Source organism: Dermatophagoides farinae, chromosome 1 (genome assembly GCF_024713945.1).
Source record: "Dermatophagoides farinae isolate YC_2012a chromosome 1, ASM2471394v1, whole genome shotgun sequence".
Taxonomy (NCBI): Eukaryota; Metazoa; Arthropoda; class Arachnida; order Sarcoptiformes; family Pyroglyphidae; genus Dermatophagoides; species Dermatophagoides farinae.
Genome location: NC_134677.1, coordinates 4,160,669 through 4,186,380, shown reverse-complemented (window position 1 = coordinate 4,186,380; position 25,712 = coordinate 4,160,669). Strand labels below are relative to the sequence as shown.

The following is a 25,712-nucleotide window of genomic DNA, read 5'->3' as shown; positions in this document are numbered from 1 at the left end:
AAAATGATAGAACAAAAAAATGTATGGAAAAAATTGAAAAGAGAAATACTACATTTATTAAGACCGATGGAATGGAAATGTGGAAAGAGATTTGAATTTTCGTTATTTTTCTACTCTTCGTTTGTTAACATACAAACACAAAAATACGAGCCGAAAAAAGATTTTCAAGTGCGCGCGCGATTCGATCGGACCGTAATCGTTTTGTGGTCGATGTCTTCTTCGATGTTCGATTCATACATTATCTATTGGCATTGCAGTTGCCTTTATGAATAAATATACAGACACAAATATAAGCACAACCTCAATGGTTATAGTTGTCATTTTTTTTTGTTTTTCATTTACAAATCCTGAAGATGTTTGTTCTTCTTCACCATCTATAAATTGGCCATCATCTTCTCAAAAGTTCTTCATCATTTGTTCTGATGTTCTTGTTCTCTTTCATCGTCATTGTCGTTTTTCGTTGTTCATTATCATTGTCAGATTTTTTTTTCTCGTTACTGCCATATGAACAAACAAATTTCTCTTTTAATTTGATTCATTCATTCGCCCAAAAAGTTTCTTCCCTGCTCATAGGTCTATGTGCCGTACCTTCAGGTGAAAGTTGAATGTGTTCGACCTATTTCTTCATCGTCATTTGATTTAGTCACCAAACAAGGAACAACAATAAGTGTGTCTCCAAAAATTAATTGAGCTTATTGTGTTGAAAAAAATTTTTTTTTCATAGCCTCATTGAACACTGTATTTATTATTTGGATTGATTTGAATGAAATGGTTGAATGAAGAGAAATGAAAGAGAAAGAAAGAAAATTGACATCCTTGATTCAAATGAAAAATAATAAGAGACGAATGACCATTTTATTGATAACATCATCATCACCTTAACACAGAGCAAAATTTTTTTCTCTAATTGATCATCATCGCCTTAGTCGTTGTTGTTGTTTTTTTGTTGAAATTCCATAAACTTCTGTTCGCTCTAACTTATCGCCATTTAAAAAAAAATATTTCATATATGATGACATTGAATTTGGCAATAATTGTAATTACCGGCCATAAACATCAATCATTTATAGACCATTATTTCGCCACCATCACCCCACCACCATCAACAACAACAACAACCAGTAGTTACAATAAATAAACATCGATTTGATTCGATTGATCCATCTCCATGTCCATATATTCAAATGTTTACATATATACGAATATAATACATCGAGTTACTATGTTTGGTCATACCAATTCACTGATTTTCCGTTAGATGAAATGCCGCAATCAATTTTTAAAATTAATGTTCTCGGAAAATCTGCCACCTATCATGTATAGGTGTGTGTGTGTGTGTGTGCGTATAAATGTATCAGTGAAAATGTAGTTTATCAACAAATGATCAATTTTTAAAATTTTAAATAGAATACTTCCTCAATATTATTTTCAAAAACTACAATCGAACCTAATTTGTCTACCTGTTTGTGTTTATGGTGTGTGTGTGTATGTGTGTGATGTGATTTAATGGATTTATTATAAAGTTAAATCAATTTTTTATATGCAAAAATTGCCTCATATTTTTTTCGTATGCATTTTTTGATGAAAAGATTACGGAACAATCAATCGATTTGATTGCCATTAAGATATGGTCTATTTTTGTTACTAAATTTGTGGTCCTAAATTTTTAGTCAAAATATTGTATAAATATAACCATCATTCACCATCACCATTTTCAAATCAAAAACAAATTTTTCAAGTTATTCAATATTAACTCATCATCATTTATTCTGATTCAACAAATCGACAGAAATTTTTCCATTTGAAAATAAAAATGTCTGCCACAGACGCCGTCTATATCCGTAATGTCAACTTTAGTTATGGAAATAATCAAATTCTTCACAATTTTTGTGCTCGAGTTCCATATGCACAGATCTATGCATTATTGGGTCCAAGTGGAGGAGGAAAGACTACATTACTCAAATTAATATTGGGGCGTTTGAAAATGCAACAGGGCATGATTAGTGTGCTCGGTATGACACCTGGTGAAGCAAATTCAAATATTAGCTTCATGCCACAAGAAGTTGGCCTGTGTGATAATCTAACAATTAATCAGACGTTAAAATATTTTAAATTAATATATCGAATTTCCAATGAAGAATTCTACACCAGGTATGAGTTTTTTTTTATTAAATTTTATTCTATCAAAATTTATTGATATTTTATTTATTAATTTTGAAAGACGTAAAGAATTGACTACATTGACCAATCTGCCAAATGGAAACATGCTGGTTCGTGAACTTTCTGGTGGCACTAAACGACGATTATCAATTGCCGTTTCGTTAATTAATAATCCAAGTCTGGTTATATTGGATGAACCTACAGTCGGTATAGATGCATTACTTCGGAATCAAATTTGGAATTATCTGGTATCGAAAACAGCTGAAGGAATGACCATGATTATTGTGACACATTATATTGAAGAAGCTGTCAATGCTGGTCGTGTTGGTTTGATGCGAAACGGTGCATTATTGGCTGAAGATAATCCACAACGATTAATGTCCATATATGGTGAGGCGAATCTCGAGGCCGTCTTTCTTAAACTCTGTTGTTATGAGGACAAAGGCTATAATATATCCACCTCGGATCTGCAAAAACATCATCAACCATATCAAAATCATGAAACAACTAAAATAGATCCATATTTTTGTTCTCATCATTATTCGATCGGTAATCATCATCATAATCATGACGAACTATTCATCATTTCAAATAAATTCAACAAACATTCCGAATGTTCGGTTAGTAGTTGTTCATCATTATCATCAACTCCATCCTGGAGAACATTATTCAATACAAGATTATGGACAATCAAATTGTGGATATTGTTAACATTGATCTATCGTAATTTGAACAAATTTGTATGCTCTTATTTTTCAATCATCATTATCTTGTTGCCGGCAACTCAAGCATTGATATTCTGCCTGGCTGTCAGTAAAGATATTACATTGGTAAGTGGTCAAAGATAAACTATGATTATTATAATTATAATGCTTTGATAATGACATTTTTCATCAATTTAAGATACCAGCAGCTGTTTATAATGAAGAACCGAATCCTGGGTATGGAAAATTATTCATTGATGCAATGAAATCCGTTCGTGGTCATATAATTCAACCCAAATACTATGATTCAGCGGAAGAGGCGACAGATGCACTCCGTAAGCGTGAAGCAATCGGTGCAATTTGGATACCAGAAAATTATACAGAAGCCGTCGATATAAGAATCGAAGATGGATTATCCGCCGATAATGAAACTATCGAAGATTCAACTATTCGAATTTTTCTTGATAATTCCTATTACATTCTCAGTATTGAATTCTACACTACATTGTTGCAATCGTTTACTGATTTTTCACGCCAATTGTTTCATTCAAAGTATATGGATCTATTAGAAGTGCCGATCAAAATGGAAAAAACGGCATTATCAGAAGATTATCGTTTCAAAGATTATTTTATGCCCGGATATTTTCTATTGTTTTTGTATATATCACAAATTACTATGGCATCATTGACATTGAACAAAGAACGTAAAGATGGCCTATTCGAAAGATCACTTATTGCTGGTGTATCACATGAGCTTGTCTTTTTCTCACATATCATCACCAGTCTTGTCATTTCAATTGTTCAGCTATGGTTTCTTGATATTATCGCATTCGCCTTATTCGACAATCCGAGCAATTCAAGTTATTGGCTTAAATTCAGCCTATTATTACTTGAAAGTTTGAATGCGATGTCATTGGGATTTGTTATTTCATCATCAATCAATTCGGAGATATCCTGTCTGGTATTGGTATGGTTCATAACTATTCCTCAATGTCTTTCGGCTGGAGTACTATGGCCATTGGAATCATTGTCTCAACCATTCAATTATCTATTCTATTTATGGCCATTGAGTATACCCGTGAAGACTATTCGCCATATAATGCTTCAAGGTTGGGATCTTTCCAATATTCATGTACAATACGGCTTTCTTTCTATCGGTATACCGATGTTATTATTTTTCTATATCGCATTGATCATTTTTAAACGCAAACAATAATGTTAGTCGTTATCGACTTCAACAATTTCTTATTTTTTGATTATCTCTCCTTATCGACTATATATACATTTTTTTTGATAAAAAAAAATCATTCAATTTCATTGATCATGGTATTCATTTTTCTAAAAAAAATTGCATAAATCATCAGGTTAATAGATGTGCTTCAATTACAGCTAGAGAACAAAAAAAAAAGTTGGCGACCACTATTTATACAAATAGAATACTTCCGTTTATATCAAATTTCGATTTTGAGGATATAATCATTGATTGTAAGGAGAATGAATAAATGAATGATAGATTTGTTATATAAAGAAAAACATTTTCCGTATGTTTTTCTGTGCGTGTGTCTGTCTTCATAATCATCATGGCTTTTGTGTTTAATAATGATCATAATGAATGAATGAATGAATAGATGAATGGATTATTGTATGAAATATTTTCAGTCTGAATACATTTTTTTTCCCGTCTTTGTCACAATTTATGTATATGTTGACTAGATGAATGTTATCATAAAAAACGACATGATATATCAGGAAGCCAATTAATTCATTTGATCATCAAAATCCTGAAGATAAGCTTGAGCTCCAGTAAAGATTACATCCATCCATATGCGCATCAATTCCGGTGTATAAGTAGAAAGGATGAATTTACGGCTAAACGTTGCTGTAGAAACAACAAACACACAACGTGTTCCATCCGGTTTAGCTGGATTAGTTAAAGCTCCTGGTGATCCATGTTTACCATGGTGATTAGAGGATGAAAGTTGATCCGTTCCAGAATTGGATAGAAATTTTTTCATATTTATACGTGTATGATCAACATAAACGTCTTGGATTTCATCAAAAAATACGCCACCTGAATAGAGGGAAAAATACTCAATTAAGTATCATTTTTGATTGATTCGACATTTAATAATATTTACGTTTAGGATGTCTCATCTTTTCAAAATGTGATCGATCATGATAGTAAACGAATACTTTACGCATACGATCAAAATGAAAGTATCGCTTACGCCATTTGCCAACACCGCTTGTACAATGTTTATATAAATAACCGGAACAAGTATAGGGAGTCAATAGTAAATGATTCGTTACGATGGATGATGTTAAATCGTGGCCCAATGCATGCAAATGAGTGATTAGATTGATTTTTTGATTGGGCGCTGGCATGTATAATGTTAATGGTCGTTGGCTGCCACCAACAGTTGTGCTACTATTGGCTGAAATGGCCGAATTTCTTTTCCGTAGTACGGGTGGTTGATCACTATGTGTTGATAATTCTTCTTGTGATTGAAGATTCGATGTTGATTCAATAGTACGACCAGCGGGAAATCGTGCAGATCGTTGCCGTAGAACAATAGAATCGGATTCAGAATCCGTAGCTGTCGTTGTTGATTCAAGCATTTCATTACTGATACTCGATGCATTCATAATGTTTTGTTTATCATTAATAGTATTTAGACTGCTTTGTTTGTCAAGATCTAGTTTCTGATATACTGATTTCAACATCAACATATCGAAATTTCGTTGATAACCAAAATGTTTCATTCGACAGTCATGTGAAAGTTCATTGTCATATTGACTTGTACGTCTTATTATTGAGGTATTCGCTTCTATTGGTGATTTCACTTCATTCACAACGAATGACTCCTGTTCTTTTTCACTGAGATCATTGACTTTTTCCAGACGTGTTTCAATCGATTCATGTAGTAAATCATCCAAACTTCTCACCAAATCGTCTTTGTTTACATTCTCATTCTTTGTAGCCGTTGTGGCCATCTCAATAGCTTCTTCATCATTATCAGAACCATCATCCGAATCATCACTGAGATCTATTTCATGATTTTGCTCAATCGAATCGGCTTTTGAATCACTTTCATCATTTTCTGATTCAGCTAACGGTGCCAATGAAGGTGACTTAGATTTAATCAACGAGGTAATATTACTGGGTGGGATATAAAAGAGAGAAATTATCATAAAATTGATTAATTAATAGGGCAAAGTAATAAAAAGATTGCATACTTTTGTACTTCTTGTTGAGCTTGATTCAATTGGCATTGTTCATTTAAATAAGACGAATTTGATGTCGTTGTTGTTGTGGCCATAGTAACTGCATCAAAATTATCCGTTATTTTATCGACAGTAGGTTGTTCTAATTTGTTTTTAAAATTTTGTATTTGCTTTTGAACAATCTGAAGACATTTACGTAGTTCGGACAATTTAATTTCCCGCTCTATACGTTGAAATTCTAATAGCTCTTCATCTACCTCTTCATCATTTGTTTGTTTGTTTTGTGAAGAGTTGGTTGTTGATGACGTTTGTTGTAGTTCTAGCTCGGATTGTTCAGATTCCAATTCGAATATTTCTTTTAACAATAATGATTCTTCCTGTTCCAATACATTCAAATGTTTTGAATTGTTACCGTTGAGGAAACGTTCAACCTGATGAACATCATCCGGGTTGGTCGAATTAGGAAACAATGGTGAAATGGTTCGACTTGATTTAAACGATAGGCTTGGTGATTTTCGTGAATCTTGATGTTGTTGTTGTTGATGGTGATTAACAAGTTGATTATGATGGTTAAAATGATGTTGGTGGTGTGAATGTGATGAATAATTTCGATTATGATGATGATGATAATGGCAATTATTATTACTACCATCAACAACGGACAATTTTTTCGATTTATTCAAACGTAGATGATGATCATCATCGTCATCATCGATGTCTTCATCATCATCTAATACGGCAGGATTCTCAATACCTTCATCCGATGAGCTGTTATCACTCGAACCTGTTGGACTTGTTTCGTCGGCTACAACAACCAGAACACTATTCGGATTCGAATCGACCGTTATACCGTTATCAGGACATTTAATTTTATTATGTTTGGTTATTAGTTTAGGCGATGGCGGTGATTTTGATTCATTATGTATATTTTCATCCTTGGCAATGGCATTCGAATCTAAATGGAAAAAAAACAAGAAAATTAATAAGGAAAAAAATACTGATTTGCAAATAGATCAACTTGGTCGAAAAAATAAATAAATAAAACCGACCCATTGTATGGTGAGCAACAGAGATAAAAATTGTAAACTAAATGTAATTCAAATATCAATAAACAAATGAAAATAAATGGCAATGGAATGATGTATGAATCATGTCGATCATGGTCCTGTGTGTGTGTGTGTGTGAGTTGTTTGTGTGCTTGTTTTCATATACAACAAAAATATCCCGAACAGAACATTTCACATTCATATCACATGCAATAAAGAAAACATGATCAAATTACTATTTGTATATAGTTTTTTGGATTCCATCCAAATTGACAAGTCTACAACCCGGATAAATGGATGTTGATGTTGTTGATGATGATGATGATGATGATGGATATTCTCCATCGTAAAATGAATGAACAAAACAATAAGATTCTAATGATGGCTGTAGTAATAAGAAGTTTGATATTTATTTTTAGCTTTTACGATTCTATATTCAACAGATATGAAAAGCACCAAGACATGAAAGATCGGTCATTATTGAATTCAACAACATAGACTTCAACACAAACATGAACATCATATAGAGAATATGAAAATTTACATATTTAAAATGATTCACAGACAATAATGTATAGCGATGATCTTTATGGATCGATTGATCGAACTTGGTTCTATTGAAAGACAAAATTTCATAAAGATAACAACATAGCTCTTTTCCAAATCGAAATGGATGTTCCAAAAAGAATGGCTTACAACAAAAAAAAAATTAACTTTCTCTTTCTCGAAAAACGATACGATATTTTCAATGTTTTTTCTCTCTTCATTTTTTATATTGTCTCTTTTTTTTCTACTTCAACTATATGCTTTCAGATTTTTAATTTCATCTACGCTAAATATCGAATACTACCGATCCGGATCGATTGTCGAATGGTAGTGGTTAAAGAGGTGAGGAAAAGAAAGGAAAAAACATGAAACAACAAATGAAAACTTGTTTTTATTTCTATTATTTTATTTTCATTTCACAACCAATATCATTCTTATTGAATTGATGAGATTGCCATAGATGCGGCCGCTTGCGTGTTGATTACAATTCATCTTCATTGCCATTACCTGCCTTCAAGCATCATATACACATATTTCTCAAATATACAAAAACATAAAATTTTATATGTATTTATTTTCCTATGAAGGAATGAAATTAAGCTTTGAAGGATAACACACACACACACACACATATACAGAGAAACATCACCGAAACAAATGAAAAAAAAAATGAAATCTGAAATGAATTTCAATCTAAACAACGATAATAATATTCATGTTGTTGTCATGATGACGATAACGTTATAGATCATGGAAATTATAATTGACAACAGCAGTCATCATCATCATAATAATAATCATCATCTGTATGCATACCATTATTTGTCAATCTGTTCCTGTTTGTTATGATTGAATTGATAATACTTTAGTGGCATAATAATAATGATGATAATGATCATTATACTGATTGATAAAATCGTAATGAATTTCTGAAAATGATGCGAAAATCGGATTTAGCACTATTCAAATGAAAAATTTAATCTGGAACGATGATATTTTTTTTTGTTTATAAAAACATTTGATGATGGATCATTGTCTTTGGGGAAAAAAAATTCAACAGATACTGTTGCCACTTATAATGATGGATAACTTTTAAATAATGATCAAACCAATTAAATTGATTGAATAATCCTAAAACATAGACAACGAATGTTTCTTCGGGCAACCATTATGACAAACTAAAAAAAAAAAAATAAAAATTTCGGAGAAATACAACAAAATAATTATTGCCATAAATGTACATATATAGAAATGATTCAATAAATCATATCAATATTGTCGTCGAATGCGAATGCAGGTGTCAAGGTTAACAAAAAAAAAAGGAAAAAATTTTCATTTCAATCATCATCACATTGGTTTATGGTGAGAAAAAAAAACATCATCATAAAATTAAAATGACAAAAGCAACAAATATATATTTCATCATCATCACTTATATGGCGTGTATGGAATAAAATTCAACCAAACAAATAAATCAATAGATGAAGGTTATGATAAAAATAATAATAATGGGAAAAAAACAATTCTAAAATAGCACATTTTTACAACAAGCACAAAAAGTTTTACAATATTCAATTTGTTTAGTTGAGAAAAAACTATATGCATAAATTAGAGTTATATTATGAAATGACAATCCTTTCATTATGCTTATTGACCATATCAAGTAACAACAACAACAACAACTGTAAAACAAAAAATCAATACATTCCAATGAGATTTTGGATGCATATCCGATTTATAAAGATAAACAAAAATGAAAATAAAATCTTATCTTATGATAATTTAATGTGAAAATGATATTTTTCTTGGAAAATATATTTTTTTTATCTTTCAATAAAATCGTATATATTTATTCTATCTTTTTATCCCTCCTCTTCATTCATTTATTTATTCATGAAGCCTATTGATGATGATATGATATAATAAGATTTTCTTTCGTGCCAACATTAAAAAACACATACACGGATATGAAACAAAAAAAAAAATGAAAAAAAAGAAATAAGACAATATTTTGGTCATATTGTTTTCGTAAAAAAAATATGCGGCGGCGATGCTTTAGCAAATGAAATGGCAACATATAGGACAAATGACAAAAAATGGCTGAATGAATAAATAAAAGCCACAATTTTTAGTAATTTGAATATAGTGATGATAACAAAAACATCGGCCATTCATCGTTCAAACGGACATCATCATCATATCCAACACATTTTTTATCCATTTATATATCCCCAAAAATGGACTTGAAGTTGGACCAACACACACACACATACAAAGAGAAAAAAAAGTTATTTGACAATAAAAGAAAAAAAAACGTTCCATAAATTGATTTCATTTTCATCCATTCATTTATATAATGATATTATAAATGCAACGTAATGAAATGAAAAAAATGGGCGCCACAAATCATCCTCATCATCTATAGATCCAAATGACTATATATGACGATACTGATGATGAAAAAGAGAACAAAATTATTTACAATTTGTTTCTTTCTTCTATACAAGAGACGGACAAACATACACATTGGAAACAATGAATAGCATCAATTGAATCACGATGATAATCTGCTCGAAAGGTCATTTTTCATCTAATCATGAATAAATTAACTTGAAATCAAACAAATAATATAACCGTAAACATTAAAATACTATTATCTTTGTTGTTGTTGGTTACAAAGGAAAACACAGGTGTAGTTTGAATTGTAAAAAATCTCATTCCATCAATCACAATTTGTTGTTGATTTGAAATTTTATTCAATTTTTTTTTGTCCATTCATTATAAGAAAATTCAAACTAAAAAATTGTCATTTGTTATTAACCGAAACCAACAAAAAAAAAACGAAAAAACATGCAAAATGTAGATATAATGAACAATAATATTAAGACCGAAACGAAACGGAATGAAATGATATATGCAACAGGTGAAACTTTGTATTTACGGAAATAAAGAACGACAGAACATATTGCACATTGCATTATTTGTCTTTGTCTGCACCGAACAGCTATAATAATAATAATAATGAATCGATTTTTTTTGTTTCTGTCAAATAAATTGAGGTAAAATTAACATTTTACATAAAAAAACTAAAAATTCTTTAATACTTCAAATAACAAATCATGATGAGAAACACGAAGAATAATTAAAATCAAAAAAAAAAGAAGAAATCTTTCCTATCAATCTAATTTCAATGTATGTGTGTGTGTTTGGTTTTTTTTCTCTCTTCAAATAATAGAAATGAAATTTCTATCTAAAAAGAACTAAATGAAAGATGGCTTTATCATCATCATCATCATTAAACAACATCATAAAATGGTTGTAATTTACATTCAAATTGAAAATTGAATGAATATTAAAAAAAAACTAATGAAAATGGCGGCAATCTGTTCCACATCAATCTGTCGTCATCCATTCAATTTTCAATTCAACAACAACAACAACAAAAAGCTGAGCGACCGCTAAATTAACCGAAAAGGGGATTCGTATGTGAAATTATTAAGCAAAGATTGAAAGAAAGAGAGAAAAAAATTACGTAAATCAATTTCATCATATTAGACTTAATGGCATACGAAAAAAAGGCAACATAGTGAATATATGTCCAAGTTTGGTGAAGGATTCAATTTGGCAATCTCATCATAAATGGCTTTGGATTATGATTACATTATGAATTTGATTTTGAATTAAATATATAACATGAGAGAAGTTCAGGAATTTCTTTTCAGCAACAAGAAAAAAAAATTTTCAATTCAAAAACATAAAGGCCATAGGTCGAATTAAACTGAATTTTAAAAAAAAGCTTTTAGTGTTAGATATATAAATAAATAAAGAAAATTTCTCACCAAAAAAATACAATCAAATGAAACCGGAAGAGGAAGAAGAAAAACAACGAAAACAAAAAGAAATTATACCAACATAAAAAAAAGAAGAAGAAAAAGATCATCAATGATTACAATACAGAAGTGTATATATTAAATATCACCAATTCATTATCGTAATGTTTATTATTAACGAAACGATCTTTTGTTTTTGTTTTTGTTTTTTTCCGAAGAGTCACAATCAAAAACAAATGAAAATCTTTTGTTCTTTTTCAGAAAATCATCATTGAATGAATAATTATGGAGGTGAGATTTTCATCAACAACAGCGATCAATATATAAACAGAACACATACACGGGAAATATAAGTATTATATTATTACATACGATTTTAATATGTGAAAATCATTCAATCATGGAAATACGAATAATGTACACACAAACTAAAGGAGTCGAAAAAAACAATTCAAATTTAAAATTCTATTTGTCTGTGATCATTTATGATAAAGGGCAAAAAAAAAATGTTCTTTGGCAAATAAAAATATCATTCTTCTCAAATAAATGTTTGTGTCGGCATCGAAGAATATCAAGATGAAAATTTGTTTGTGTGTGTGTGTATGTGGCGGCAGGTCGACTAAAATTAGTTTCTAAGGAAAGAAAAAAAGATGAAAATAGTTGAAAATATAATGGTGATAATATAAAGAATATATATCGAGTAATATGAAAAAATGGAAAAAAGACATACATGCACACTACACGGTTAACAAAAAGTTTTCACTGGCTTTTTTCCACACACACAAACACCGAATTAAATGAATGAAATGCCAAAATACAGAAATAAAAATGATGATGATGATTCTCCATAACAGACACATATAATGAATAAATACAGATTGATAAACATAGACAGATGTACACATCTTTTTTTTGGCATTATTTTATATGAAATTAAAAAAAAAGAACAAACAATGTCCGTTTGTATATATAAAAATGAACATGAAACTTTTTGGATACTTTTTATCCATTTTTTCAGATGATTTTATAATAATATAAATAAACACGATGAAAAAATTGAAAGAGTATTCATAAATCGAATCGTTTACCAAGGTTGATCCACCACTCATTTATTCATTCATCGAGGTGATTGAGCCCGATTATTATCATTATTAATTCAATATTGATTGATAAAAAAAATCATATGTTGACCACCTGTTGTTATTGAGCACGAAACGAAATTTCTTTCATAAATATAGGTAAAAGATAAAAATTTAGAAATTGGCAAATTTGAAAAAAACTTCGAAAGTAATGACATCTATCGGTATGAATACAATTTTGTGATTGTTAAATTTTGTTTGTTTAATCATCATCATCGATAATAATCACGAGCATGACTTAACCATAAATACCAGAGATAATTTTCTTTTCTTTTTTTTTGTTTGGAACATCTCAACACATCAAAAGAAAAAATTCATCGTTTTGACCGATAAATGTACAGGATAAAAATAAAAAAAAACATAAAAATGGACAATAACAAAAACAATCGACAAGAATAAATAACATGGACTTTGGATAAGATTAAAAGATGATAACATTATTATTATTAACATTATGATTAACTTGATAAAATACAACGACAAAAAAGGCCCATTATCATTATGACAATGATGATGATGATAGGTAGAATTGTATATTTCATTCTCTATTAAGCAAAAAAAAAAAAAATGACCAACAAACAAAATATCAAACAACAACAAAGTATTTTATATATCTACAAATGACTACAGGTCACGAATTACACACACAATATACAATAATAATAACAACAACAACACAACCAGTCAACCGAACAACCAAAGTTTTATCATCATCAACATTTAGGTTATTGTATTATATCTATCTATCTATCCAGACTAAACAAATTTTCATCATACAATCTACATCAAATTATGATTGGGTTGATGATTGTCTATCAAATGTATAAAATAGACATGATAATAATGGTTTTTTTTGTTCAAGTAGTCAAAAAAAAAACTAGATCAATTCATTTGTACATTGTTGTTGTTGTTGTTGGTGTTGTCGTTGATACACCTTGAGGGGACCTACCGAATAGATCAAACCATATGATGATGTTGATGATGATCATCATCAGGTAGTAGTTGTCTAGGTATAATCGGATTATATTCACAGTTCTATAAGAAGAGAAACAAAAATGCACGCAAATCGTGTTGATGATGAGATTGTGTGTATTTATGCAAAAATACACAGAAAAAATTGGCCATCATCATCATCATCAATAATAATAATAATAATAAAAATAATACTCCGTGATGAAATGAAGATGGAAAAAAATAAAAATCTTTATCCTATTTATAGGTTTTCAAAGTGAAAAAAAAACCTAAAAAATGAAATCTATAACCAGATTTTCCAACAAAAAAAATTGACCAAATCCATTTTCATTAATCGTTAATTTTTTTTGTTGTTGTTTTTGAAGACAAAAAAGAACAACACACAAACATGACCAAACCTAATATATAGTCAATCTGGCTGACATTGTGAGCCGGGGTATTCAATGTATTAACATAATAATTTTTATGAAAATTAAGCTCGAAAAAAAATCTTAATTGTTAATGAGCTATAAAATAGTTGATGATGTGTAGTTTTCATTATTCAATGAAACAAAACAAAACAAAAATTGACCATAGAAATGATGATCTGTTGCTTATAGCCAAAATATATTCTATACTAATAAACAAACAACAGGTTGATTATAATGGAAAAAATATCGTTTCACAATGTTTGTAAACTCAAAGAAAATGATTTCATTGTTTCTAAAAAAAACAAGGCGACAATTTCAATCTTATATGATATCTTGCTATTTTCTTTATTATCCGATGTGATGGTATGACAAAGGTCAAATGATTTTTTTTTTGAGAATAAAATGATCCCGGTCATGTTAATGGAAAAAAATATATAAAGATAATCCTACTATTTATCCAAAGATATGGCCATAATTATTTTCCATCAAAAAAATCAAGTGGAAAAAAATTGTTTTTTCAAAAAAAAAAGGATTTCCTCTCTAAATGAAAATGAATGAAATGATATCCTCTCTATAGAAGCTTTGGGTTCAATGTGAAGCGTTATATATTGGTTAACGATTTGTTGTTTACCGAGAAAAAAAAATGACGCCAATGAATTGAACATATATAATCTTAATATCAAAAAAAAAATCGTAAATTCAAATGAAAAAACTCTGGCTAGTAACAAAAAAAAATGTAGTAGCATCATAAATTTTATATAATATCAAAATCGTTTAAAACATTCATCTAATTGATACATACAATAAAATGAGAAAACGAAAAAAAACATTTAATTAATCAACTCTTGGACATTATCATTATCTAAGTATGAATTAAAAGAAAATTAAAAAAAAAATAAAAAAAAAAAAAAACGCGCACACGATGAAAAATTGAAAAAGAATATAATCTGTTCGTCTAATTGTTTTAACCTCTTCTCCAAAAAGAAATGAAACAAAAACAAACGATGAACATATATTTCATATATAAAATAATCGATATGTGTGATCCAATTAATATAACAATTTTGCCAGCAAAAAAAATCTCTCCTATGTGCTCATCCAAAAATAGCAGAAACCGAAAAATCAAAAATTATTTATTGATTGAAATGAAATAACAAATACTGAATAATTGATCAAACAAAATGATTGTTTGGTTGAAGATTTGTTTATATAATTTTTTTTTCATTCTTTTGAAAATGATCAAAGAATGTTGTTCTTGTTTCTTGTAATCAGGAGCGCAATTGTTGTTGCTGTTGTTTCGCAATCAATAGAAACAAACAAACAAACAAATACAAGTGATTAAAATAGAATGTTTTTAAAAATTTGAATAATCTAGTTTACCTACGAGATCAACATCAGCTGCAATGTCATAGATGGAAAGAATCATATGTATGAGAAAAAAAAAATAAAAAGACAACAGACTTATTGCGCCCACACACACACACATATACATGAAATTTCATGAATCGAAAACAAAGTTTCAGTCATGATTTGTAAAGCGGCATAATGCAAATCATTTATCATGTTGATGATTAGTGAAAAAAAAACAAGAAAAAAGTGGAGGATGATGCGAATTTTGAAAAAAAAGAATTTCATTAGTAAGCAGCTAAATTCATTTATCTTGTTTCTTTCGTTAATAGACTAAGTTAGAGATTCATAATTATTCTATAATGATTTGGTCAATTGTATGAAAATTGATCATAACTCAAATTATTCAAATGAATTAGTATGAAACCGATCTATCGATTAAATTTTTGAATAATAACAAATTGAAAAAAATCGATTCAATTCAACTTACCAGATAATTCATCATTTACTTGTCGTATATTCGATTGAGGTTTTGAAACGGGATTTGTATTGATAATTGTTTTCGCTTTAATTTTAGATAGATCAATGCCCAATAATTTATTGTTGCAATTGTGTATAACATCAGTACAATAGGAACCCGATGTATTCGGACAACAACAATAACAGCAACAATAGCTTTGACATTTTTTGTTATCATTATCGTCATTATTATTGTTATTGGTCTTTTCATCCAACAATTTATCGTTATTTGATTCGGATGATTGATCCTCCATGTCTACTTGATCCAAATCGGTTATTTGTGGCAATTGTATTAAAGAAAATCGATTTGATTGTTGTTGATGTTTTTTTTGAACAATCGATGTGGTTGTCGTGGCATTTACAATGGATGATGAGTCTGCAATTTGTGCATGTTGGTCGTTAATTTCATCATCATCATCATTATAACTATTAATATTATCGATAGATGATGATACATTATTTGTGGTATTAATCGTAACATTGGTCAAGATTTGATTATCACCATGTAAACCGTGAGATTCTAAATCCTTGATTAACAATACTGATGAGGATATTTCTGTCGCATGGTTCTCACGATCACCAACTGAAAACGAAATGACGTCGTTGATGTTGCTCTCGCCTTTTTGCTGATTATCGTTTATCGCTTTCGATGGTTTAGGTGACAATTTGTTGGCGTTGTCACTACTGATGCTGTTTGACAGACCAAAGGATTTATTTTCATTCAATAAAGCTGCCGTCGACAATATGGTTGTCGTTGTTACTGTCGCAGGAGATATAGTAGTTGATAACAAAGTTAGAGATACTGGCTTCGGTGGCGGTTTTGGTTTAAGTTTCAATTTAGGCTTTGTTGTCGATGATGGTGGTGATGATAATGATGATGATGAATCTGACAATATTATCGTTGATTGTAACGGTAATTGGATAGGGACACGTTTGTCATTTTCGTTGATGTTGTCGTCACGATTCAAATTAAAAAGTTTATTATTATTATGTATGATAGTATTATTTTTACCATTATTATCTTCGTGATCATTACCGTCATCATTGTTCTGTTTCAATGAAGACGTTTGCGACAAAGACGATGTTACAGAATGCGGTGAGGATTTTTCTTCAAATTTGGCAACCAACTTGGTAACGACTAAACGATTGCTATTATTATTAATAATGCCGTTGCCATTCAATGTTAGGACGTCATCATTGCTTTTATTGGTAGCCACAATACTTGCTGTGGTTGAGGATGCATCAATATTCGAATATTGTGGAATAGACGAAGTAGGAGGTGTCGATGATTTTGATTTTGTTGGTGATGCTAATATTGGTTTAAATTCGGCCGTTTTATTTTCAAAATGAATTTGTTGTTTTTTTCTTTGTTTAGGATGTTCATAGTTTTGAATTTCCATAATGTTATGATCATCGATTAACACTTGGCATTTAACATTATGATGATCATCAAAAGCTTGATCATGATCAACGTGATGATGGTTAAGCCTAAGGTCATTGATCAATAGTGGTGGTGATTTTTTCATATTTGTATGCAGTTCATACCAATGATTAATACTTTTGGCCGTCAAGTTGTTATCCTTATGATTATCATTACTATGACCAGTTTCATCAATACCGGTAATAGGCAACAGCATTAAATTATGCTGTTGTTCATCATGAATGATTGGTTCGTTGTTTTTATCAATTTTATGATTAGTTTTTATTGTTGATGATTCAATGGAATTCCATTCACAATTTGTTTGCTGTAAATAGTTTTGATTCGAATTTGAATGTAGAAAATATCGTATACAATCATCATTACATCGACATTTTGTCGATTTATTACAGATAGATGATGAACAATGATATTTATCATCTGTTGAAGTTGATGATGATGATGTCGGCAACAAATCATTCATGACAGAACCCGTATTATTGGTGTATGATGATGATGATAATTGCCCCAGATTTGGATTCTTTTGTAATGTTCGACAGAGTCGTATTATTTCTTCCAATTGAGCTGTTGCAGCATCTACTATAGAATCGGATGTATCTGGCGTATGGTTTGAATTATTTTGATGATAATAGTGGCGATGATGTTGTTGTTGTTGAGCTGACGTCTGGTTTAGATTGTAATAATGGTGGTTATTATGACATTTATCATTAATACCAGTATTTGAGCAACAAAAATTATTTTGAGCAGCTACATTTGCAAGTAATTTTTCGGACAATATTAATGTATCCGGTGTGGCTAGATATTGTGATATGTATTGCAATGATATAGCTGATGCATGTGCTTGATGACCAACTGTTTGTTGATGATGGTATCCGATATTCGATGATGAACAATAATCCTGATGATGTTGATGAGGATGTTTACTGTATAAATTATTCTTGACCATCGAACTCATTCGAGGTAATGAATTACGACGTTGACAACGTATTGTTGATGGTCGTTGCAGCTGTTGGGATAAGGCCATTGTTGATGATGGCTGATGATGATGATCACCTTTATTACAGCAATGATGACTGTTGTTTAGATAAATCATCGATGTTGTCGTACTCATTGTAGATCCGTTTCAATTTGACAATCAAAGTTAGTTGATTTATTGATTCATGTATACTAGATTTTTTTTATAACAACTTCGTTGGTGAATCTTCAACAATAACAAAAAATTGATTGAAGTTGATTGTGTGTGACCTGACAAATGAAATCTAAAAAAAAGAGAAAAAAGAAATTTAAAATCCAATTAATCCAGTTGACTTTAATGATTACAAATCTAGGTCAAATCATCATCATCATCGATATTAGGCAAGGTTTAAATAATTTTTTTTTGAGAAAAATCTTTTCAAGGTAATATCATCATCATCATGATGATGATTGGTCATCATTATAATTTTTGTCATTAAAATATCATCACAATGATGAGAATATACCAAATGGTTAAAAAAAATGATGTTCAAAAATTTAATAGTGAATACAAAAACGTACAAATATAAAGCTTTTATAATTCATAAATAATAATAAACATTTCATGTAATAAAATTGGATAATTAGAATCTATTAGAGTAGATATAGCAACCAACCACTTGGTTTTACCGTATGTGATTCACAGGCCACCTGAGTTTTTCTTCAATAACATTCATACAATACATCACAAAGCTCATGTTTATTGCTGCTGTTATAATTAACTTGATAATAAATCTGTTTATTTATTTATTTTTTTTCAAAAAAAAGCTCAATTAAAATCAATTCAAAAGAAAACATATAACCTTATCTTTTTGGATAATAATAATAATAATAACAGTACAAGAAAAAATCAAGGTAAACGATTAAACTTAATTAGATATCATTAAGTTATCATGGCATTTTTGTTTGTTTATAGTATACATGAACATCTGGCAAAAAGATAGATCTACTTCTCAAATTGATGTCTATTTCGGTAATATTTATTATCAGGATTATAAATCTTTTTTTTCCCCTTACAACCAACGAAGCAACAAACCGATTTAGTTAGTGGTCGGTGAAACAATCTCAATAATCTAAAAATTTTCGTTTCGGAAATTGTAATATTTTCATAGTACATGGTAATTATTCTAAAACTCTCTATGTATTGACTTTTGTTTCTAATTGTTGTCATTCAAATTATGAAACAATACATGTGTGGTGAGTATCTATAGATACTAAATCATGTTTTTTCTTTCTGTTGATAATAATCTTTGTTTTTTTTGTCTTGTTGGTGTTAAATCAAATTAGATTAAATCTAAATTCATTGTGAACAAAAAGAAAAACTGGCCACAAATGTTCATATCATTGATTAATCAAAATAATCATCATACTTAACGATGATGAAAATATTAAATGGAAAAGTTAATTTTTTCCGGATTTATTGATCATCATCATCATCATCATGTACAAATATTTCGTACGAATGATGCAATGATAGATAATTTGTTTGTATATGTTGTGTGTGTGTGTGCAAAAGAAGGAAAAGAAAATAATTGAAAATTTCGCGTTTTTTTTTGGTGTCAGACGGTATCTTCACATCGTAGAAGAAAAAACAACACACACAAACAAACATAAAGTGATACAAATTATATGAGGAAATAAATTAAGGCCAAATTATCATAAGATTGATAAACCAATCATCATGTATCATGTTTCATATGTCAACGAATTAGATTAGATTTTTTTCGTTTGTTAATCAAATAGCTAACTAACTAAATTCGACAACATTAATTGATCAAAATATATATGAATGTGTGATTTGATTTCGATGTTCAAATCATCAAACTTAACTATTATAATATGTGTCATATACATTACAAAATGAAATCAAAAGTGTTTTGGTTTTTTCTTTTCAAATACAATTTCATAAATAGAACATACATACCTTATTTGTAATGGTAATGGAATTCATTAAGAAAAAAAAAAATTTTACGCATGCCAAATATGAATTTTTGAATTTCATTCAAATTACATTTAAGGATATCAATATATGAAATGAATTATATTAAATATAAATTATGATTCATCAATCAATCAATCAAGAAGAAACGAAATTATCATTTCGAAATGAATAAAAATCGAGATCAAAGAATCGAGATTTTTTCATTCATTTGTTTAGGCGTTACGATTGATGATGATGATGATGATGACCTATTGTGGTGATTGATTGAAATTCGATTCGATTCACAAACAGATGATCATGTCCACCGATTTGACAAACAAATCGAGACAGCATGAGACATAACAACAACAACAAACGACGTCACAAAATGTCCAACATAAACACATACATACAAACAAACATGGATACAATGGATTATTATGAATTGGTGGAACAGTCATCAGTCAGTCACTCAAATTTTGGAAAACTTGCTTTTTGCCTCTGTTCATTCAATGATGGAATGCCAAAACATGAAATATACGAGAACAGTTGTTGTTTTATTCAACGGAAAAATAACAATAACAAGTTGTCTTCGTTGTCGCTCGCAAACCAAACTTAACCAACAACAACAAAAACAATGACAACAACCGAATGAAAGATTGTTTTTTATGGGGCGGTTGCCTTAGCTTCTGTTAGACCATTTCATTTTGTTATTTTACATTTGTTATTTTTTTGGGGCCGTGGCCATTGATTATTGTCACTAACAAACACACACAGCATCCACACGCACTACTTGATGTAACATTGGATATTGGTGATTCGGGTCGTAGTGGCAATGGTTTGTTGTTTTGGATGCTCAAATGGATCAAATATGGCACACACACACACACACACACAAAACACATGTAGGGGTCACATCTACACAATGGATTGGATTCAACTTTGACACGAAGGCAACTATATAGACTGTGATTGGCTTGATCATTTAAATTCGAATGTATTCAATTCGATTCTATTGGAAAAAAAGGCAAAATTTCTGTAACGATTGAATGAATCACAAAAAATAAATAAATAAAATAACAAGTTCAACCTAATGGAAGAAAATTATTTGCTTATATACAGGGGTCAATTACGATTCACGGCGTGTCAGCAACACAAGAAAATTTTCGTTCGTATTCAACGACGATTGAATGAATGAACAATGAATAAAACAAGTGCATGGAGAATCGAATCGATCATCCATCGAGTCTCACAACACACACTATCACACCAACCATAGGTTCTCTATCTTTAAAAAAAAAATCTTTCATAATAAAAAAAAGTGATTTCTTGTTCTTCCACTTGTTGCACACATTAAGAGCACCAAAACGAACTACTATGGCGATGATCATTTATGATGATGGAATGATCAACTCTTCAACCATCATCATGTTTGGTCAGGCTCATCGTTGCTCTCTCTCTCTCTTTACTTTGCTCGATCAAATTTTGTTCATCCGCCTCTTTTTTCAAACTCGGATAATCATAACATTACAAACATTGAACGAATAACAAAAGTTTTTTTATTCCCATTTTCAAAAAAAAAAAAAAAATCGATAAAGAAAATGTTTTTCATGTAGACTGCATATGTTTTTTCACACCTGTATTATCAATGTATGATATCATTGAGGATCGGGTAATTAATGTTGGAATGTATTAATTGAATTCATTTTGTCCATTTATTTCGTCATTTCGATTTTCGTTTCATAGGTTTTTTTTTTTTATTTTGGATCGTTAATAATTAAAATTTGCTAATATAAAACAGACCCGAATATGCCATAAAGGGATGAAAAATGATTGTTTCAAAGTTTGAAGGATAAAGTTAAATTTTTTTTTTTAAAGAAAATTTTTCATCCTGTTCACAGACATTATAATCATAGTGTTGATTATATGATTATTATTTGTAAATCCATTCCATGTTCAATTTTGGAATTGATAATTTTTTTTTTGGCTAAAATGGGACGAACAAAAAATTGTTTTCTTCTTTCCTTTTCTTATCTAAAAGGATTTTTTTTCTGCTCATCATTGGCAATTGCCTGTTGAATTTAATAACTACAAAGGCAGAACACATTCATGGCAGATATAGCAAAAAATAAAACTGTCAGTCAATCAAAATCGTGAAAAAAAATGTTTGTTTCTAGGATCAAAATGCAAACATTTTTGTTGTTTGGCTTGAAAGAACAAGAAGCTAACCGATGAGCATCAAATTTGACGGAATAAAAAATCAAAAAAATAAAAAAAAAATAAAAATAAAAATCCGCTCACACTATCATCTTCATGCATGTTGGTATTTTTTTTTAATCTTGGAATTTAAATGTCCTAAAACATGTGGTATGTCAATCAATCAATCAATTGATTGACTGATTCGACTTAAGCTACATTATCATCATCATCATTCGATCCAATCCAATCGTCTCGATATGTGGTATTCAATTAGTGGTTAACTTGTCTTGATCATTGATGATGATGATGATAAAAACACCATGATTTGATCATCGGTAACAACAACAAAAGGAATATCTGGTTCTGATCAGATTCGTTTCTAGTTTTGTCCATTACCGAAAAAAAACATCGTTTCCAATCAATTCGAAAATTTCTATCCAATCAATTATTGATTTTTTTTTCATTTCAAAGAAATAAATAACTATCTGTGAATCTGTAAATATTCCAAACATTGATTTTTTTATGTCCTGCTAAATATAACTCTTTCGAATTTAATAAAAATAGATTATTAAGCCGAGAAAACTTTTGGTCTATAGACAATTGGAGCAATGCAAGAGAGAGAGGTTTTTCCGTTCCGAATCGGTTATGAAGATGAAAACTTTTCTGTCATGTTCAGGATGATGAACAACAACAACAACAAAAAAAACTCGTTATCTTCAAATTTGTTATAAAAATCGTGATTTTATAAGTATCAAATTAGAAAAGAATGCCAAAGACGTGTGACTTGCAATGTTTTCATGGATTCGATTGTCAATAACTGAATTGAAATTTTGATGAATATTTTTTTTTTTGCTTTGTTTAGTTTTCATATTCTATATTCGGAAAAAAAAGTTAACCGCCTCAAGTTGTTACATTCACACATAAAAAATTAATGTGTATGTGTGATTTATATAATTGTTACGGAAGTTAATTATATTTTATCACCTTAAAATCATCTTCATTCATTTCTATATCCACTGACAACACACAAACACGAAGCGGGAAGAAAATAAACTATTTTTGTTTCTTATGGAATTGGAACAGGCAATAACATCGAAATTGAAATTGATAAAATAAAAGAAATTTTTTGCGGATAAAAAAAAGATCATCATCATCGATAACGGACAGACAAAAATGACAAGTATAAGTTTTTCAATTAGGCAATGATTGCTTTTTCGTATCAAAATAAAATGGTAATTATCGATGACGGAGTTAATTTAAAGTTAAAGATAAAAAAAAATTTAAATCCACTTCTGATTAACCTGGTACAAATTGTTTTTCTCTTTTAGTCCGGTTTGATTTGGTTGGTAGTAAAACCGATAACAATCAAATGCTATTTAGTCAGGTCTTTATCAACAAGGTCTACTTGGACATACACGGGTCTTATCACCATACATCGACGATAACATTATTATCTTTATAACAACAATACAAATACAAACAAAACAAAGGTCATAGAATATCATAGTATGAAATTTATTGACATGGAACGTGTTCACATACACGTACGTATACGTGTCATAACACCATTATCGTTCTGGTTCATACCGGCTTGCCATTTTGGACTTGAAAATTTTCGATTAGAAAAAAACATATAAAAAGACCAACCGAAAGGTCGACAATGCAGCCACAACGAAACGAAGTTTTATTCGCTTACTATGCATAGTTAGATTTGATGAATTCCTTTCATTTAGTTTAGTTTTATTTTTTTTCTGGAAGAATTCGAATAAATATTTCTACTGTTTCATCATCATAATAATAGCATCATCATGAAAGGTATGTTAATAATGATTTACATACACAAATGCATCATACACTATGATTATCATCATCGTTTTAAATATATATCCGAAACTATGAGCTCGGACATTGACGCATCCGATAATTTCATACCATTTTTTTCCGATTGAATCATTTTCTCTCTCTCTATTTTAGCTGTCCCAATTTTTTTTTGTTAATTTTATCCATAACAAAACGGATATATTTTTTCTATATAATGATTTTAACTATTTTTTCGTATTATTATCTGTTTTTATCTGATATATAGGAATAATCAAATCGAACAAGATGACCATTGCCGTATCATCATTGTTGTTATTTTTGTTGTTGATACCTTCGTCAACATTGGCATTCAATTTACCATTTGATTTAGCTATGCCTGATCTGCATAAGTTATATAAACCATTAATCGATTATAATACACATGGTGCATTTAAATTTTTACGCTGTATGGGTCCAAATTTTGCACATCAATGTTCGAAACCAATATTGAATTGTTTACATCACAATGAACCAATCAATTGTATTGAACATTTAGAATGTTGTCAGAATAATAAGGCAACCATCACTTGTATACATTATCTAAAATCATCGACAATATATGATAAATTATTTCATGTTCCAATTGTTAATGATCAATGAATTATTAATTAATTAATTTTTTTAAAACATTTATATTGTGATCTTTTGTAAATAAAAATAAAAAATCAAACTCATCAGAGCCTATTTTTCAATTTTTTTTTCATTGTTATTCTTATGATAATATAATGATGACAATAATATGTTGATTATTGGGAGAAAAAGTAAAAATACAATATTATCATATCTTAGTACAATGTGGTAGTATAATGAAATGATGAAGTTTACATTAAAATACACAAGGCCAATATAAAATCTTATCCTAATTTCTAATATTGATTATCATCATCTTGATGAAGATTATTTTAATGATGATGATCAACATCAAAAAAACAAAAAAAAATATTACCTGTGAGTAAAGATTTTTGTGTTTTTATCGAATATTTTCTTGTCCATGATGATCATAATCATACAGATGTGTTATGCTTACCAATAATACGTTGGCCGATTATCAATTGTTTATGATTAATAAAGAAGAGTTCAAATTTACATGACATACAAACAGTTGATTATGATGAATCGTATTGACATGAACAGTTCGACAGGTACTAGATTAAAATGGCCGAATTTTTTTTCTTTTCTGTCTTTTTTTTTGATGAGATGCACGACTAAATCGCGGTTGATGAATCGAACATTGTGTCAGTCAAAAAAAAAATTCTAGATCATTATATGATGATCATCATCGTCGATAAATTTTTTTGTACGATCAATGATCGATGATTATATAGACTATAAAAGATAATGAAGATGATGATTTGACCGGTTCGTAGTAAATCAAAATTCAT

General features: G+C 29.6%; 3 protein-coding genes across 4 annotated transcripts; 2 read left to right on the top strand and 1 right to left on the bottom strand.

Annotated features, from left to right (window-relative positions):
* The first annotated feature begins 411 nt into the window (after positions 1-411).
* On the top strand, positions 412-4,178 carry LOC124493217 (ABC transporter G family member 20). Its single transcript, XM_047056299.2, has 3 exons — positions 412-2,151; positions 2,222-2,990; positions 3,064-4,178. Exons 1-3 carry the CDS (start codon positions 1,814-1,816, stop codon positions 4,078-4,080), a joined length of 2,124 nt encoding a protein of 707 aa, XP_046912255.2. The 5' UTR covers positions 412-1,813; the 3' UTR covers positions 4,081-4,178.
* A 108-nt stretch (positions 4,179-4,286) lies between these two features.
* LOC124491753 (uncharacterized) lies at positions 4,287-21,469 on the bottom strand. Of its 2 annotated transcripts, none has more exons than XM_075734960.1 (5): positions 20,275-21,469; positions 15,870-18,595; positions 6,102-7,044; positions 5,003-6,024; positions 4,287-4,935 (listed from the first exon to the last, which is right to left on the bottom strand). In XM_075734960.1, exons 2-5 carry the CDS (start codon positions 18,445-18,447, stop codon positions 4,622-4,624), a joined length of 4,857 nt encoding a protein of 1,618 aa, XP_075591075.1. In that variant the 5' UTR covers positions 18,448-18,595; positions 20,275-21,469; the 3' UTR covers positions 4,287-4,621. The 2 variants fall into 2 exon arrangements, with proteins under 2 accessions (XP_075591075.1, XP_075591081.1); XM_075734966.1 differs by lacking the exon at positions 20,275-21,469 and adding an exon at positions 18,657-19,288.
* Positions 21,470-24,011: 2,542 nt separating this feature from the next.
* LOC124491752 (uncharacterized) lies at positions 24,012-25,004 on the top strand. The gene is made up of 2 exons (XM_047054449.2): positions 24,012-24,285; positions 24,557-25,004. The coding sequence occupies exons 1-2, from the start codon at positions 24,279-24,281 to the stop codon at positions 24,928-24,930; spliced, it is 381 nt and encodes a 126-aa protein (XP_046910405.1). The 5' UTR covers positions 24,012-24,278; the 3' UTR covers positions 24,931-25,004.
* The last annotated feature ends 708 nt before the right edge of the window (positions 25,005-25,712 follow it).